Source organism: Hetaerina americana, unplaced genomic scaffold (genome assembly GCF_022747635.1).
Source record: "Hetaerina americana unplaced genomic scaffold, ioHetAmer1.1.p SCAF_4, whole genome shotgun sequence".
NCBI lineage: Eukaryota > Metazoa > Arthropoda > Insecta > Odonata > Calopterygidae > Hetaerina > Hetaerina americana.
In genome coordinates this window covers 35,551,844-35,567,062 of record NW_027286985.1, presented here as the reverse complement: position 1 = coordinate 35,567,062, position 15,219 = coordinate 35,551,844, and the positions used below count along the sequence as shown (strand labels likewise).

At 39.7% G+C, this 15,219-nt stretch overlaps 1 protein-coding gene across 1 annotated transcript in view; it reads right to left on the bottom strand.

Annotated features, from left to right (window-relative positions):
• LOC139691989 (ankyrin repeat domain-containing protein 29) overlaps positions 1-11,217 on the bottom strand; it is a 79,378-nt gene extending 68,161 nt beyond the window's left edge. The window contains exon 1 of the mRNA XM_071589982.1: positions 11,031-11,217. Coding sequence (XP_071446083.1) covers positions 11,031-11,042 — 12 coding nt within the window. The 5' untranslated portion in view covers positions 11,043-11,217. The remainder of the gene's footprint in view (positions 1-11,030) is intronic.
• Between the last annotated feature and the right edge of the window lie 4,002 nt (positions 11,218-15,219).

Below are 15,219 nucleotides of genomic sequence, written 5' to 3'. Positions count from 1 at the left end.
AGGATATGCGTGGATAGGATTGAGTGCTAGGTATGGAGAAGAATGGAAAAAATAAAATTGACGAAAAGGAAAACAAAATTCTAAACTCGGTATGGGTAGAAAAGTACCTTTGAGATAAATTTGAAGGAAGGAAGGATATATTGATTCAAAAGATAATAAGAGGAAAAAAGATGCCGAAGACCGTAATAGAGGGGAGAATGCTGGGAAAGCGCGATAGAGGAAGGACATTGTTTTGGATGGAATTAAGAGTGGTAGAATGTATGCAAAACTAAAGAATGAGTTCTTGTAATATGCAGTCGGGGTTTAAGGATTTTGTTTGCCATGTTAATCAAGGCACGATAAAGCTGCGCCCCCATTCCCCTGGATCTAACTCTGGAGAAACCAAAGGAATAACTTAACGTGTCACCGTCGTGTGGAGACTATATAGCGGGGCTCTCCGCTGTAGAGGCGAGAAAAAATTCCAGCGGCTAAGATTCACTTCGATGACTGCGAGGAATATGGACCGGATTCCGGAAGATATCGTCACTATACGTATTTAAAATAGTGAGAGATCGCTCATAACTAGCGAGGTTCGTGCAGAATTACTGCAATTGCTCTGTGACAATCAGGGAAGTGTTTATGATGTATTTATCTTCGAATCGGTTTTGTTGATAATATTCAGATCGAATGCTAAGTAACCGTATTCAGTTGCCATTCGTTGAGAGCGTGCAAACCCAAAAAAAAACACTTCCGAACAGCTCTAATTCAGAGGCAACACTGCCCGCGTTACGTTTCTTACGATCGGTGGTTAAAATTGACACACCAAAGCCAGACTCTATAATGTCTACTCTATATAACTCTAACTGAAGGCTAACTTTAACAAATGGTCAAAACTCAAGCTTTATCACCGCTAGCTAAGTTCAAAACCAACTGATGTATAGCTCAATAAATAACCGACGCTGCTACTACGGTTACAATGCTCGCATTCACCAATGATGAATCTTACTTGTTTATACATGCAGAATCGAATTTATCGGTTACCTCGAAATTCAGTCAGCATTCCTATCAACTAACTATTGGATTTAACCAGACATTATACAACCGGGCCTAAGCTCGGTATGTTGATTTATAATGATCTTACGACAAAATATAGTACCAGAGCTCTCGCTATTTATTAAATTGCCAATTCTAAAATTCGTCAGTGACGCTATCCCATCTCCTTGTGATGAAAATAAAACTAACTTTAACCAAACCGGCGAGGGATACCCCACACTGCAAAAATCTGATTACTGAAATTTTGCCTAACTTGAACGATTAAGGGAAAATTATATGTTTAGATATGTGCAACTTCGTTCCTGTGACAATACTTTAACTTATGGAATGAACAGTGCACTTTTTCTTCATTTCACAATAAGACATTTGTTGATACGATATAAGACCATTTGCCTCAACGTGGTATTCATATTGATTCATAAAAATCAAGTTTCATAACACTTTAAGAATTCCAATCTCATGATATAAGAGGCACGTACGACGCACAAAATGACAACCATATAACCGGTATCAGACCTGGACCTGAGACCTTCCGAGAGAATCAGAGAACCATAACGAAACTTTGTTTTTTTTTAAAGAGCCCGAACTGGAGATTGGATAAAATGCATTATACGTCAGCGAAGCGTACATACTACCACTAGTATAATATAAAAAATGCATTCTTTATGTCAAGCAACGTAAACACTTGTTACCGAATAACAATCCACAGCACAATGCTACGACTGCATCACATCAGACGAGTCAAAAAGGATGTATCCCCTTATTCTTATGCTAAATAATTCTCTATTCACAGGAATATAGGACTGAATCGCAAATCATTCTCTGGGAAACTTGTTTTTTTTGGAGCCATACCGAATTATTTACATTTTACGAGGATGTCTTTATGTCAGCATGACGTTTCTGAGAAAGAATGGATATTTCAGTTCAATATTATAATATAGCGAATTTACATGAGAAATAATTCATACTAGCTCTTCCACCATCGCTTATTGAATAACAGCAGATTGTTAAACAAAGCTAAGGCCCAACCTCACCAAAGTAAATCTGCATAAATTTTTACTGCTCGTTATTGAAGCTTACTTAAGATTATAGCACGACGCATTAATAAGGTAATCAACAATTTTCTTTGTTATTTTTATCAAAATGCAATAGGTAATAAAGAATATCTAGCAGAACAATATTTCAGGGGTCACCCCAGGATTTGACGAAATCTGATTTCACGAAAGGTGACGTTTAATTAAATATCGATAGACTTTCAAATAGAATGATTTTTATTCCCTTTGAAACATTAATATATAGTAAACCTTAGTTAACCTCAAATTACCAACCAAAGACGTGTTTCATCTAAATGTAAAAATGTTTTACTGCTATCCGAAATAAATGAAGGTTACTCGAACTTAGTCAAAAAATCCAGAATTCGACATCACAAGCCTCTCTGGAGGCTTGGGATGTCGAATTCCGAGGAGTTCAAAGCCCGTATTCCTCCGTATTCCGAGGAGTTCAAAAGAAAATAAATATAAAAGAAAGAGAACCCTTAAAAGTATGCATTCTTTTGTATTCTCTCCTTTCTGACAGTTCACAGAAGCTCTTTCGTAATAAAGTTCTCTGACTCTTTTTTATAGGCTATCATTTTCATTATCTTTAATGACCAACCACTAAGTACTGCTTCTACGCTTGTGCAAGTGCCCCTGCAAATCCTTCAACACCGCATTGCAGTAAAAACACGTCCAGCAGAACACATCAAATGGCCACATCTGCCGCAGTTACAGGTGCATTACATGCGTTTTTATTTTGTACAGAGGGATGGGATCATATTAATGACCGTGTGGCCGTAGGGAAGTTTAAGATAGTGGTCTTTCCTCCGAGTGACTGTAGTGTGTGTGAGTGTGGGTGCGTGAATGAGAGACGCCTAATTAGGCCCGTGATTCGGTCTACAATGATGACGCGCCAGTTTCGAATTTGCACGAAATATAATGCCGAAAATTTGCGAGTTACTGCAAAAAAAAAGTAATCGCAGATTAACAAGTACTCGTAACTTCCAATACCTGTATATTTGATGCTCAATCACATGAGAAAAATGAGGTCTAAGGGGTTGTTTAGAAATAACAAAAAGAAAATCGGTGGGTGGGTTCACTTTCGGAAATGCAATAAATTATTCGCATCACAACTAATATTTTTCAACTGGACCACGATTGTTAAAAAAGGTAAAAGAGTAAATATGCCAAAGATAATACACACGAACTTCCATTTCCCAAGAATATTATGAGAAAGCAAGATCTCAAAAAGGTCCTCAATCCGAAAGCAATCCCTTTGATACAGATTCCATTCCCCAACCTTTCCTCTTTGGGCTCTTACCACTCTTGACTCACCGATGGGGTGGTTTCCTGAGAATTCTACTTCTACATAAAGCGTGGATGGGAATAGTGCAATAGCTAGCGCACCAGCATCCCACCTCGAGGTGCAGGGGTCGAATCCTGGACAACTTACAAACGGGTGTCATTTTGAGAGCATCTCAAGTGGGGCATACCGGTCCATTAGATGAGACGTTCAACCATGGACCTCATTGGCGCCTTCCGTTGATAGTATGCTAATACCTAAGACGGGTTTCCCTCCATCCTTCCCCCATTTCTCTACCGTCGAACTTCATTATTACTCTCTAATTACTACTACTCTCTAACCGACTTATCCCTCCCTAAATGAACTACCACATACAAACTTCGAAGCCACCACAGTTCTACCTCTAAGCTAGCTGATGTGGAAAATTCTCGTTTCCCTCAATCTCCATCGGCGGACTCGCTTGAAACTAACCACTTCGAAAACAACAGAGAAATCATGAATATATCATCCAGGCTAACCCGGACGTCGGAAACACGCCCTCGCCTTTTCCCCGGCTGCCCGTAGGTGGACGCCGGTGACTCCCCTGCGAGTGAAGATTCGGTTCGAGGGCACCCAAGAAAGCGATTGCCCCCCCCCCTCTCATCCGTTCCCACTCTCCACTCCCTGGTCCACCTCTTCGGAGCTGATCTTTGGAGGTATGTCGGCGCTGTGCCCCATGATCGATTTTATGGCGCGCTCGGCAAACTGACGCAAAACAGCGGTCGAGCCGTGACCTCTTCACAAAATGAATGCATTCCGGGGAGCCAGTGGAGTTTGTTATGAGTTATCCGATGACCTAGTGCCCGTCTCTTATGGCAACAAGAAAGATTGTTATTTGCTCATCTGGAGTCCACAGATGATACGCTAATGGGTGTAGGACCTTTTGCTTACCGACATTACACATTATCGGCGTTCGAGAGTATAATTTTCCTTTGATACTGTTTTCAAAGAATCTGTAGACGAACTTGTAGCTTCGAGAAACGGGCCCCGGATGATACATTTTCAAATCAAAATATGGGCCGTGAAATAAATTAATTTAATGAGAAAAGTCAATCGTTGAAATCCATTCGCAACACTACCATCGACTGAACACGACATGCGTTGGAGAAGAGACGATAGACGAATCACTACCGCAATAACAGACATGAAGTAAGAGACTATAGTCTGGTATATTATCACCCGCTGCCACATACCCAAGCAGTGGCTTGCAGAATCATGATGTGTGAATAAATGATTGAAGACTTTTAAACCATAATGTAAAGTACGCCAAGTAACCAAAGAAAAATTAAAATGCATACAGTCTCCTGTCTATACCTAATTTCAATAAAGACTATCTGTTTTTCGTGATCGTACTCCTGAATCCTTACACTCAATAATTATAGCTGGTAATCATATCAGAAATAATAATAATACTACTCGTGAACCTCTCAATATTTTAAGATGGTAACGGCAATTATTCACCGAATGCTTCAAAGCCCGTCTATGGATGCGCCACAAACATGGAATTCCATTAAACCGAATAAAAAGTATTTATCCGCAATATTAAATAGCGAAAACGGGGAAGAGCTGCGCGCCTGTCCGTCCTTCTTGAGAGAGTTAACTCAATTTCGCTCCACGGTAATGGGTAAATAACGTATACGGATGTTCTATTACGTCATAATGCAGGAGGGTCGCGGACTTATCCGCATGCATTTCTTTCGCAAACATGATTATCGTCCGGGACCTCGGCTCTCGGGAAGGGTATCGCTGCATACAGGGCTGTGTTACCTTTGGGAGCGCACTGTACCTCCAGGGCGACATCATACCCACAGTCCTCTCAGTCCGCCCGAGTGTACAGGGTTTGTCCGGAAAATAAGTGTACTGAGCTCAGGAAAAAAAATTTATTACACTTTTACATATCTTAAGCTAATATTCCTCAAAATAGGACCCTTGTGAGTCGATACACTTGTTCCAGCGGCGTTCCCATTCCTGGAACGCTCCCGCGAAGGCATCATCGGGAACTTCTCGAAGACACGTCGTCACGGCCTCTTTGACGGCGTCCAAAGTCCCGTATCGCGTTCCTTTCAAACTCCTCTTTATCTTCGGGAACAGAAAGAAGTCCGGTGGTGCCAAGTCCGGGCTGTAGGGCGGGTGCGGCAGCGTTGCCACGCCGTGCTTGGCCAAGAAGTCCGACACGACAAGCGCGGTGTGAGACGGCGCATTGTCGTGATGCAGCCGCCAGATGTTTTTGATCGCTGGCCGGACGCGGGCGACTCGTTTTCGAAGCCTGTCGAGCACTTGGACGTAAAATGCAGCATTTGCAGTTTGTCGTTCAGGTACAATTTCGTAGAGGACGACTCCCCTTTTGTCAAAAAAGACAATGAGCATCGCCTTGATCCGAGATTTGCTCATGCGAGCTTTCTTTTGATGGGGTGATGATGGGGTGTGCCACTCCGCACTTTGTCTCTTCGACTCCGGGTCGTACTCAAAGATCCACGTCTCGTCACCCGAAACAACGTTCTCTAAAAAATGTGGATCATTTTTGCAGTGATCCGCAAGTTGTGTCGCGATTTCCAAACGATTGAGTCTTTGATCATCACTGAGCACTTTCGGCACCAACTTTGCACAAATTTTTCGCATCTGTAATTGGTGCCTAATAATCTCGTGCACTATTGTTTTTGGCACATTACACTGCTCTGCTATCATCCGAACACTAAGACGACGACGATCAGAGTTCAGTACATCGCGAACTTTTCGCACATTTTCGTCGGTGAGTGTCGTTGATGGGCGTCCAGGCCGTGGTTCGTCGTCGACCTCTTCTCTGCCCTCCACGAACATCTTGTGCCACCGAAAGATCATGTTTCTGGACATGGCTGACTCCCCGTAAGCCTGGTTAATCATACCGACAGTTTTGGTAGACGATTTCCCAAGCTTTACCGCAAATTTGATGGAATAACGCTGCTCCAAAAACTTCGGCATCGCGTTCCGTGACGTGGGTCGAGCGTGGAGGTTCGCGTTAACAGAGCTCCTCACTACACCACAGCTCAGAGCCGACTGCCTTTTTCAGCGTCGCTTGCCAACATACCCCCCTCCAATCGCAGCCCGTCAGAGCGGTGCTGGGCGCGCCTGGAGCGGCGGGAAAAAATCAGTACACTTATTTTCCGGACGAACCCTGTATTTAGCGGGGGGTGCAAACAACAACGGCAAGGGGCTGGAAATGGTATTGAGGGATTATGTACAAGATACTTTTCAATCGTTGCTAAAGCAGATCATACAACGAAAAACGAAATCAGTAAATTTAATGCTAGCGTTATAGTTCTACTACTGCAACACATTTTTGTCCGATCGGATAATAAAATTAGTGATGCGAATAATCGATTTCAACAAAATGCACGACGAAGTAATATAGACACCGGAATATACGTGGGTGGATAGACATTAGGAGAGACCAAGCATACGTTCTAGGTGAAGACCTTGATCATATAATCGGAATAATAATGTTTATAAAAGAAATTGGCTGAAACTGTGCTATGCAATCAACACAATAATATGTTTACTTTTTAAACTTTACTGGCCATAATATTAGCAAAGGTTTAACAATTTTACTTGATAGGATGCAACAATGTTCAAAATGACCTCTGCCGTCGACACACCCACAAAATCTTAACAACCAAGAGTACTATTACGATGCCAAGATCAATCGTCTGCGCCTCAGATGCGAACCCACTCGCATCTCATTTTTTCACATAATCTCATGTCGCATTTCGTCTACATTGCTTCAAGTGAAACCGACGCCTGAAAGCATTTCATTACGCTTTTTGATAAAGTTTATCGAATCGGGCCGCACTGCCCCGAATGTCATCATCGTCACCGATATTCTGGCCCGGATTCCCTTTACGGGGATATCAAAGCATTTTATGTAATATCATTCACAAACCACGTCGCTTCTACCAACAGTAAAACTAAACATGACTCAATTTTAACATTATAATTATCGCAAAGTTAACGAATGTGATAGGTCCCAAGAAAAGTTGCTAGCAATGCTTGCGTCTGGACGTGAGCACCAACAATGTTTCAATGTAGACCCCTTAATTGTAACAGTTCCACATGTATCTTAATTATGACACGGCTACTTGGTGGGTGAGGTAGATTGTCATAGTTAAAGGACAGAAACATGGGAAAGCCAAAATTCGACAAATTTTTTCTCCCACCTGAGGGCCTCGAACCATGAAAAATTCACTAATGACCCACAGATCCACGCTGAAGTGTCATATATATATATATATATATATATATATATATATATATATATATATATATATATATAAAAGAATAGGTGCCCTATTGCTTTCGCTACAGAACGAAATCCCCAGTTTCATACCAAGTGCATAATCCCCACCTTGGGACAGTTTCAATATCCATTCCTAGAACAACAGGAGAAAATATGACGAGAAAAATCCAAGCTAGTCTTGTGCAGTGATGGCGATTCCAACGAGCCGCAAGTGCTTGTGAGACGAACGACGGAACGAAGCAAGGAAGGATTGTCATCTCCATGATGTCGCCACGCCAAGGCACATGCTTAAGCGAGAGTGCAGCAGGGCGAGAAATGCCTTCAGATTTTTTTTCAACGTCAGTACTACAACGTAATTACGACTTCGAAGGATAACCTACTTATCTTTGCATGAGATTATCGAGAATAGAATATTGAGAGCATCCAAGCTAGGTTCCAACTTAATGCCAAGAGACAAAACCAATCCTGAAAAAACTGTTTTCGTGAAGCTTCTCAAAACTTGATGTATTTCTTATTTCGCTTTTTAAAAACACTGTTTCGATGATAATTTTTTAAATGGAGGGTTTTTCCGTTTATTGCGATTCTTTTTGATGGGGCGAGTTGTCCCATAGTCGTGAGAGATCGAAATGGGTACAGGTGGGAGCAGAAAAATATCATACCATTATTCACGTTCATTTTGGATCTGAAAAATGTGATTAAAATGATTTGGATATCTGCATTTCCTCTAATTAAGCAAAATTAAGTTTAAAAACCGAAAAACCGGGTCTAACGGGGGGGGGGGGAGGTGGGAAACCCGTGGAAAGGCGGAGAAAATGCCGTGGAGCATCATATACGGTGGAGGATAGAAAAGCATATTTGAGTGATTACAGGGCGACTGTTCAGAGGGGACTTTGATTTTTTTTTAATGTTCAACGTGATACCGGTGATGATTGATCTATTTCTGCCATTAAACAAGCGCCTAAAAATTCCATGAAATTTGCTTGATTCCAAAGTGCCACCCTTGCAGGTCTAGCTAGTAATTATTGTTTTTTATTTTATTTACATAGAACCCTGCAAGCCACCGCCAAGGTGTGTGGTAGGTACACACCAGACTACTTATGACGCAAAATATTATCCCCTCCTAGCGCAGTCGGATAACGTCATTCTGATTCCATATCGAGCGAGGGAAACATGACATCTTACATATATCTGTTCTTCATGTATTCTCTCTAATTTTATTTATGTGGTCTCTAAAGGCTAATAATTAATTTTCAACATCATCACTAATGAGACATCCTTCCATTTTGTAATCTGTAATTTACCCTCTGCTCCATCTTCTATTGCCATCATAAAACATTTTACGCCACACACCCCCATGTGGCATCACAACACGCACAAAAATCTAAAAATTACCATGTAAATTTGAAAGTATTCAATAAGTTCTGTCAGATCTCCATTAATGGTGGCATTGATATGTGTGAATAATTACCCTGATATGGGGTCGGAATGGAATCGAACATTATCTAGATAAAAAGAAGCGACACAAACGTCGGGTTAAACTAAGATAAAAATTTAATAATATTCCGCCTCATTAATCACATAATTCTCGCACCAATATGTAGCGCAACCAGGGATCAATCTCATAGGCGAAGTATATATGTACTTCCTATATTTTTAATTGCTCCCTTGCCATTTATTGAACGGCGACAAAATGCTATATAGTTTCACTCTCCGCCAGAGAATTGTACTGTGCGCAGGGTACGATATATTGTTGTTATTTTCGGCAATGCCTGATGATCCTTCCAAATTACCAGAAACCAGGTCTCAAAGCTATTAATGTTTTTCGTTTGGAAACAATAGCAGTACAAAGGAGTCTCAAGAGTAACATGATCACTGAATATTCATTCTCAGAAACCTAATACAGAACAAGTTTCAATGAAGCATAACGAGGGGCGCAAAATACGAATATCACGAGCACGGTAGGGACGTCGCTCAAATTTCTCATTAATTCCACTTTACCAGCTTCATCGATCTGAATCCAGAATATAGCTAAACGACACTCTTAGGAAAACTATGGAATTGACAGTGCGGTATTACAATCATTTGGGTCCTGGAAGTAATGCATGTAATAAACGAGCTCCCAAACAAAAGGTTGAGCATAAAAAATAAACATCGATTTATGGATTGACAAGGCGGAATATAATGAGCAATTGTCGTTTTGATAATTACCATAAATCTTAAGTAGGCCTTGGCCACTAAGGGAAAATTTTCCAGCGGTCAGGGGATTCGCCCCGGCGATTAATGTAACTAGGACACCGGAAGGACTTTCGTCTTCACTACATCAGAAATCCTTTTCGCAAGATTTAATTTTTCATGCAATGTGCTCAGCACTTTTTGGATGGAGTTCGAAGAAATCCACAGTCGGAAGTGGTAAATTTAAAACCATAGAAAACAAATTCAATGCAGTTAAAGACAAACTCGAATAGGCAACATACGTACAAGCCGGTAGCAGTATGCGACGACAGTGTTGATATACTCGACCGCGCAGTCACACCCCCTATGTGCTCGGCCAATATTTCCAACTTGTTGAGTTCGTAGACGTAGTAGTTTTACTAACCACGAATACCTAATGTTCAGATGAGAAACACTGAACCACCACATGGGCAATGGACAGAGCCATGGTTTATATCTCCCGCAGGATTAATCCCAACCAAATATTTTTTTTCCAATGAAATATCTGTTTTTATTTTATTGAATTTACAAGTAAACACAACGGTTTCAGAATACTTCTCAGATTATAAATAATTCTCGTCTCCCATGGATTAAAATCCTGGATGTTCCATAATTCCTCTAAATTTCCAATCATATTTTGAGTGATTCATATGAAACTTTGTCAGTTACGCTCACGGAAACTAATTACGACATGTCCAACGAAGTTTAAATTCATGCGGGAAGATGGATTTGGGCACCCCTTTTTAATTGGTGATCAAAAACTCTAGTTGCGCTTTTCATTAACTAATGACGCTAATAAGGAGGGGCAGCGGACATCTATACATCCCAACTTCCAATTTTTACCAAATTTGAAGGCGCGCCATGCAGCTTGATACTAACTAGGAAATACAAAGTTATTACTGTTTCCCAAAAAATTGCGTTAAGAGAAGTTTTTAAGTCATGCTTTTGACAGCTTCTTCATAGTGCCCTTTTCTTAATCTCACACTGAGGAATACCGCACAGTGATCTCTAATTCAAAAAGATAAAGCACCAATTCAGGAGGAGCCTACTTCATGCCATTTAGTTTAAGTATTGATACCTTGATAATTTTTTTCCCAAAATAATAATATTCAACAAGCATCAATTTCAGAGCGGCACTCACCTTTAAGGACATTTTATCGACGGCAGAATTCCATTCATCCACTCGAAGTGTTCACCCGTAGATATTCTCGCTGCCGCTCCTCAGCAGAGTAAACCACCGGTCCTATTGAATGTGCGGGCAATTCATGAGGTCGTGCACACACGAGTGCTCTATTCCAAGCCTCACCACGGTCACTACGAACACGAGCGAGCCCAACTACAGACTGATTTCTTTTCTGCACATTGCCATAGAAGCTCGAAACCTGACATCTGCCGGCTAAAGCTCAAACTAAAAGTGGACAAGTGGCGCTGTTATTTACGGCAGTGGCCAATTTGGGCGGCAAACTGGTTGGATATGAATGGGCAAACTGTCTAAGCACACTGAAGTTCAAACATATGTTCACGAAAACTACATTTATGATTGTCAAATATTTCCGTGGACATATTTAAATAAGGCTTACTTAAGAAACCGAAACTCGGAGGAATAATATACTGAAATATATCTAGGTTTCTATTTTACAATAATATATTCTTACACAGTAAAATTTGCTTATGGAACAGCATATTGTAACTTTTGTTTTACTGTAGAAAAATTAATTGTTCAAAAATAAACATTAACCATGTAATGTAACATATTATTAACATATTTTGGGATAGGGTAAAATGACTTTTAAACTTATTATGTGGTAAAAAATTTATTAAAACTAAAACTCTCCAAATATTGATAAAGCACAAGCAGATGAGACGAAAATTAGACGTGTGGTAGATATTATTAACTTTAATCAAATAAACCATTTTTTATTATTGAATTGACAAGAATCGTCAAACCTATTATTTTTATTAATTTGGATTATTCCACAGGAAAACTCTGTAGGCAAATATTTGATATCGGTTGAAATCGAAATACAAAATGGTAAACAAATAATTTTCTAAAATTAGTTTTTATGGGGATGGAAATTGTTTCCAGAAAAAGAGAAGAATATATCGTAGTTGTTAATGGTAGCATTGAAGAGAAAAAAATTAATTTATGGCTTTTTCAAATAATAAATGAGGATCAACTCCGGGTGGTAAATTTTGTGCACACATAATTACTATTAATGGCTATCTATCAGTTGAGTTAAGTTTCTTATGGCACAGAAATAATGCCTGATAAACCTGCCAGCTTCAAAACAAACCTAAAGAGTATAACACAAAACAACAGAATAGACCATTCTTCAACTTTGCATTCCACACAAGAGTGTGAATGTTGAATGGAATTAGAAGTATCCCTTCATTCTGTCAAACATGCCTACTTTTGTCTCAGTGCACCTTACCCAACATTCTACCCATTATTACCATCTTCAAAATCCTTTGCCATCCATTAAACCCACGGCCACTTTACCTATCCTCTTCAAACTTCTCCCAATAACCCATACCAGTTCCAGAACTCCATTTGTTTCTCTACGCGAATTTTTAATCTTCACACTTCACCTCAAATCCTAATGATCACATCTCTGAGCCATTAAAGCTATAATCTAAATCAAAGTTTTCACTAATATTTTCTTCACCACTCTTCCAATGGTCTCTGTCATCAACCCTCTCTATAAAAAATTCTGCTCCTAACCTGATTTTTCTTTTGATTACATTACTATTTTTTCTATAATGATCTAAACCACTTCCAAAATCAGTTAATTGTTCTATATGCTATAGTTTATATCCTCCAGTTTTAATGCCTATTTTATCTTTCCTATTTCTTCAGAACCCCATTACCATTGTTTTTAATGAATGATACTTATTCCATAACCCCTGCAAAAATCATGTCATATGTTCAGCAATGATTGCAATCCCTTCACAGACTGGTTGGTTAAAGTGCAGTCATCCTCAAGTTTAACTGACTTGGTCTGTTTCCCATGGGGATCGGGATGATGTGGTGGCTAATGCACAGTCTTCTCACCAAGAGGGCGAGGAGGGTTCAAATCCTGGAGACAATGAATATTTTTCAGTGGTATCCCAATCCGTACTTGAGGTGCTTTGTGGAGAGCACTTTGAGTGAGTAGAACATCTGTCGAATGGGATGTTTAACTGTGAACTCCTTGCTGCCTTTTGATAAGAGCAGGCTAATGCCAGCACCTGGCTTCTTTCCACCCTTCCTTTCCCATCCATCCCTAATGGCGCAAATGACCTTAGCTGTAGGTCACCTCCTATAAAAACTACTACTCAGTCACCCATCTAATTTCATCAGTCTGCCATGCCTCTCTTACTATTCGTTCCATTCATGTTTTGAAATGCGAGTGCTAATGGAGGACCATCAGCTCAGCCGCCCTCCATCAAACAATCGCAACAGTGTAGACAGAAATAAGTTAAAGTTTTGTTTAAGTCTCTTAAACTTCTGCTTCTCGAAATACACTGGATGAATGTAACGACCTCAAACCTGCACATGCATGTTCAGGGGGATGTTACTTCCACATGCCACCAGGAGTGCTTCTGAAGGTCATTTTGTTTGTGGTCTACAAGCATGTGTGCATTAGTTTTCAGCCTATCTTCGTACAATCCTGGTGGCTCGAAGGGAGTATTAGAGCAACTGAGGAAAAGGCATATAAGACCCTGGTTAGACCAATTTTAGAGTACCCATCACCTATGGGACTGGCACACAGAAGGATATAGTACAAAACTGGAGATGGTCCAAAGAAAGGCTGCCAGATATGTACAAGGGAAGCATAGGAGAATGGAGAGTGTGACTGAAATGTTAAAAAATGCTGGGCTTGGAACCTTTACAAAGTAGAAGCAAAATAAGAAGACTTTGTGGAATGTTCCGCATTCTGAAGGGAGAGAAAGCTAGGGGATAACTAAGGAAAGAGGTGAGATATCCAAATTTTATAGGGAGGAATAATCATAAATTCAAGGTAAAATTCCAGGCAAAAAGAACAAATAAAAAAAATTTTCATTTCTTAATAAAACAATAGCTGATTGGAACAGTTTACCTGCAAAACTATTCAAGCCCTTTCCTAACAGGGTAAATGTAAACAATTTATATCATAATTTGATTGATGAGTTGTGTAAAATTGTATGTAACAACTTAGTTTTGATTTTTTTTCTGGTTGTTTAGGAAATTAATGCTAATGAGATTGGGATTTTTTTGAGTCAGAGATTGTGTTTGGATGTTTCCTTTAAGTGCATTGTCTTTTTCCACTGATTTTATTTATTATCTTTTGTGATATTGATTGGATTGGAGATGTCATGTTATTTTTCCAAGGCAAGTTTGATTGTAATACTTGGGACTTGTGTGCCACCTGACATTGTCTATCTGCAAGCATGCGTTTTAATAATATATGCATAGTCAGCTATTTTGATTGAAATTGTGGTCAAAAAAAGCACAATAACTGTGACCTTGATACCACCCATGATATGAAAACACATATTTCAAATGATACCACAGTAATCAACATGAAGGTTGATCTAGCTAGAGAGGGTAAAGCTCCTCTTGTACCTTTGTGGTACCATATGAGATTAACGTGCCTGGGTAGGGGATGCTGGTTTCTTTCCCTGAGGTAAATAAGGTTTTCGAGGAAGATCTGGTATTAGAAAAATCAGTTTGATTGAGGTTCCATGCCCAGATGCATTACATGTAACAAAGCCCGGGTCCTATGAGCCATATACTCTACTCATTGCACTGCCTAATAATAAATTAATAAAAGAATCTATGACCAGGATCATAATACTTATGCATTTGACAGTTGGAATAACAATCGTAAATCTCACACAAACACTGCTCAAAAACCTCCTTACTTTGAAGAAAGTCATAGTGATTTGGAGTAAATTAGTTATTAATCATAATATACTTGAATCAATTGATAAATGGTACGACCATATTAAATATTGCCAATATAGATTTTAATCAAGATATAAACATAACCTATTACATGTGATGAAGATCATCACAATAGAATTCATCAATTGAGTTAAGTGGGTTAGGAACTACGAGTAGCAAGCAAGCAAAGCATGTCCCCTGAAATAACTTAAAGAGCAGAGATTTCTGACAGTGGCCAACCCAAAAGGGAATGGCAATAATGTCTTTATGCACTGCTCTTTCATCCTCATTCATGTAGCACTCTCCTGTTGATTGGCACACCCTCCCTTGTCCATTTTCCATCTCAATCTCTTGGTATCTTAACTGCAACTTCAACCTATCAACACTTTGGCTCGGATCAATACTCCCATACCCTTTTAATCAT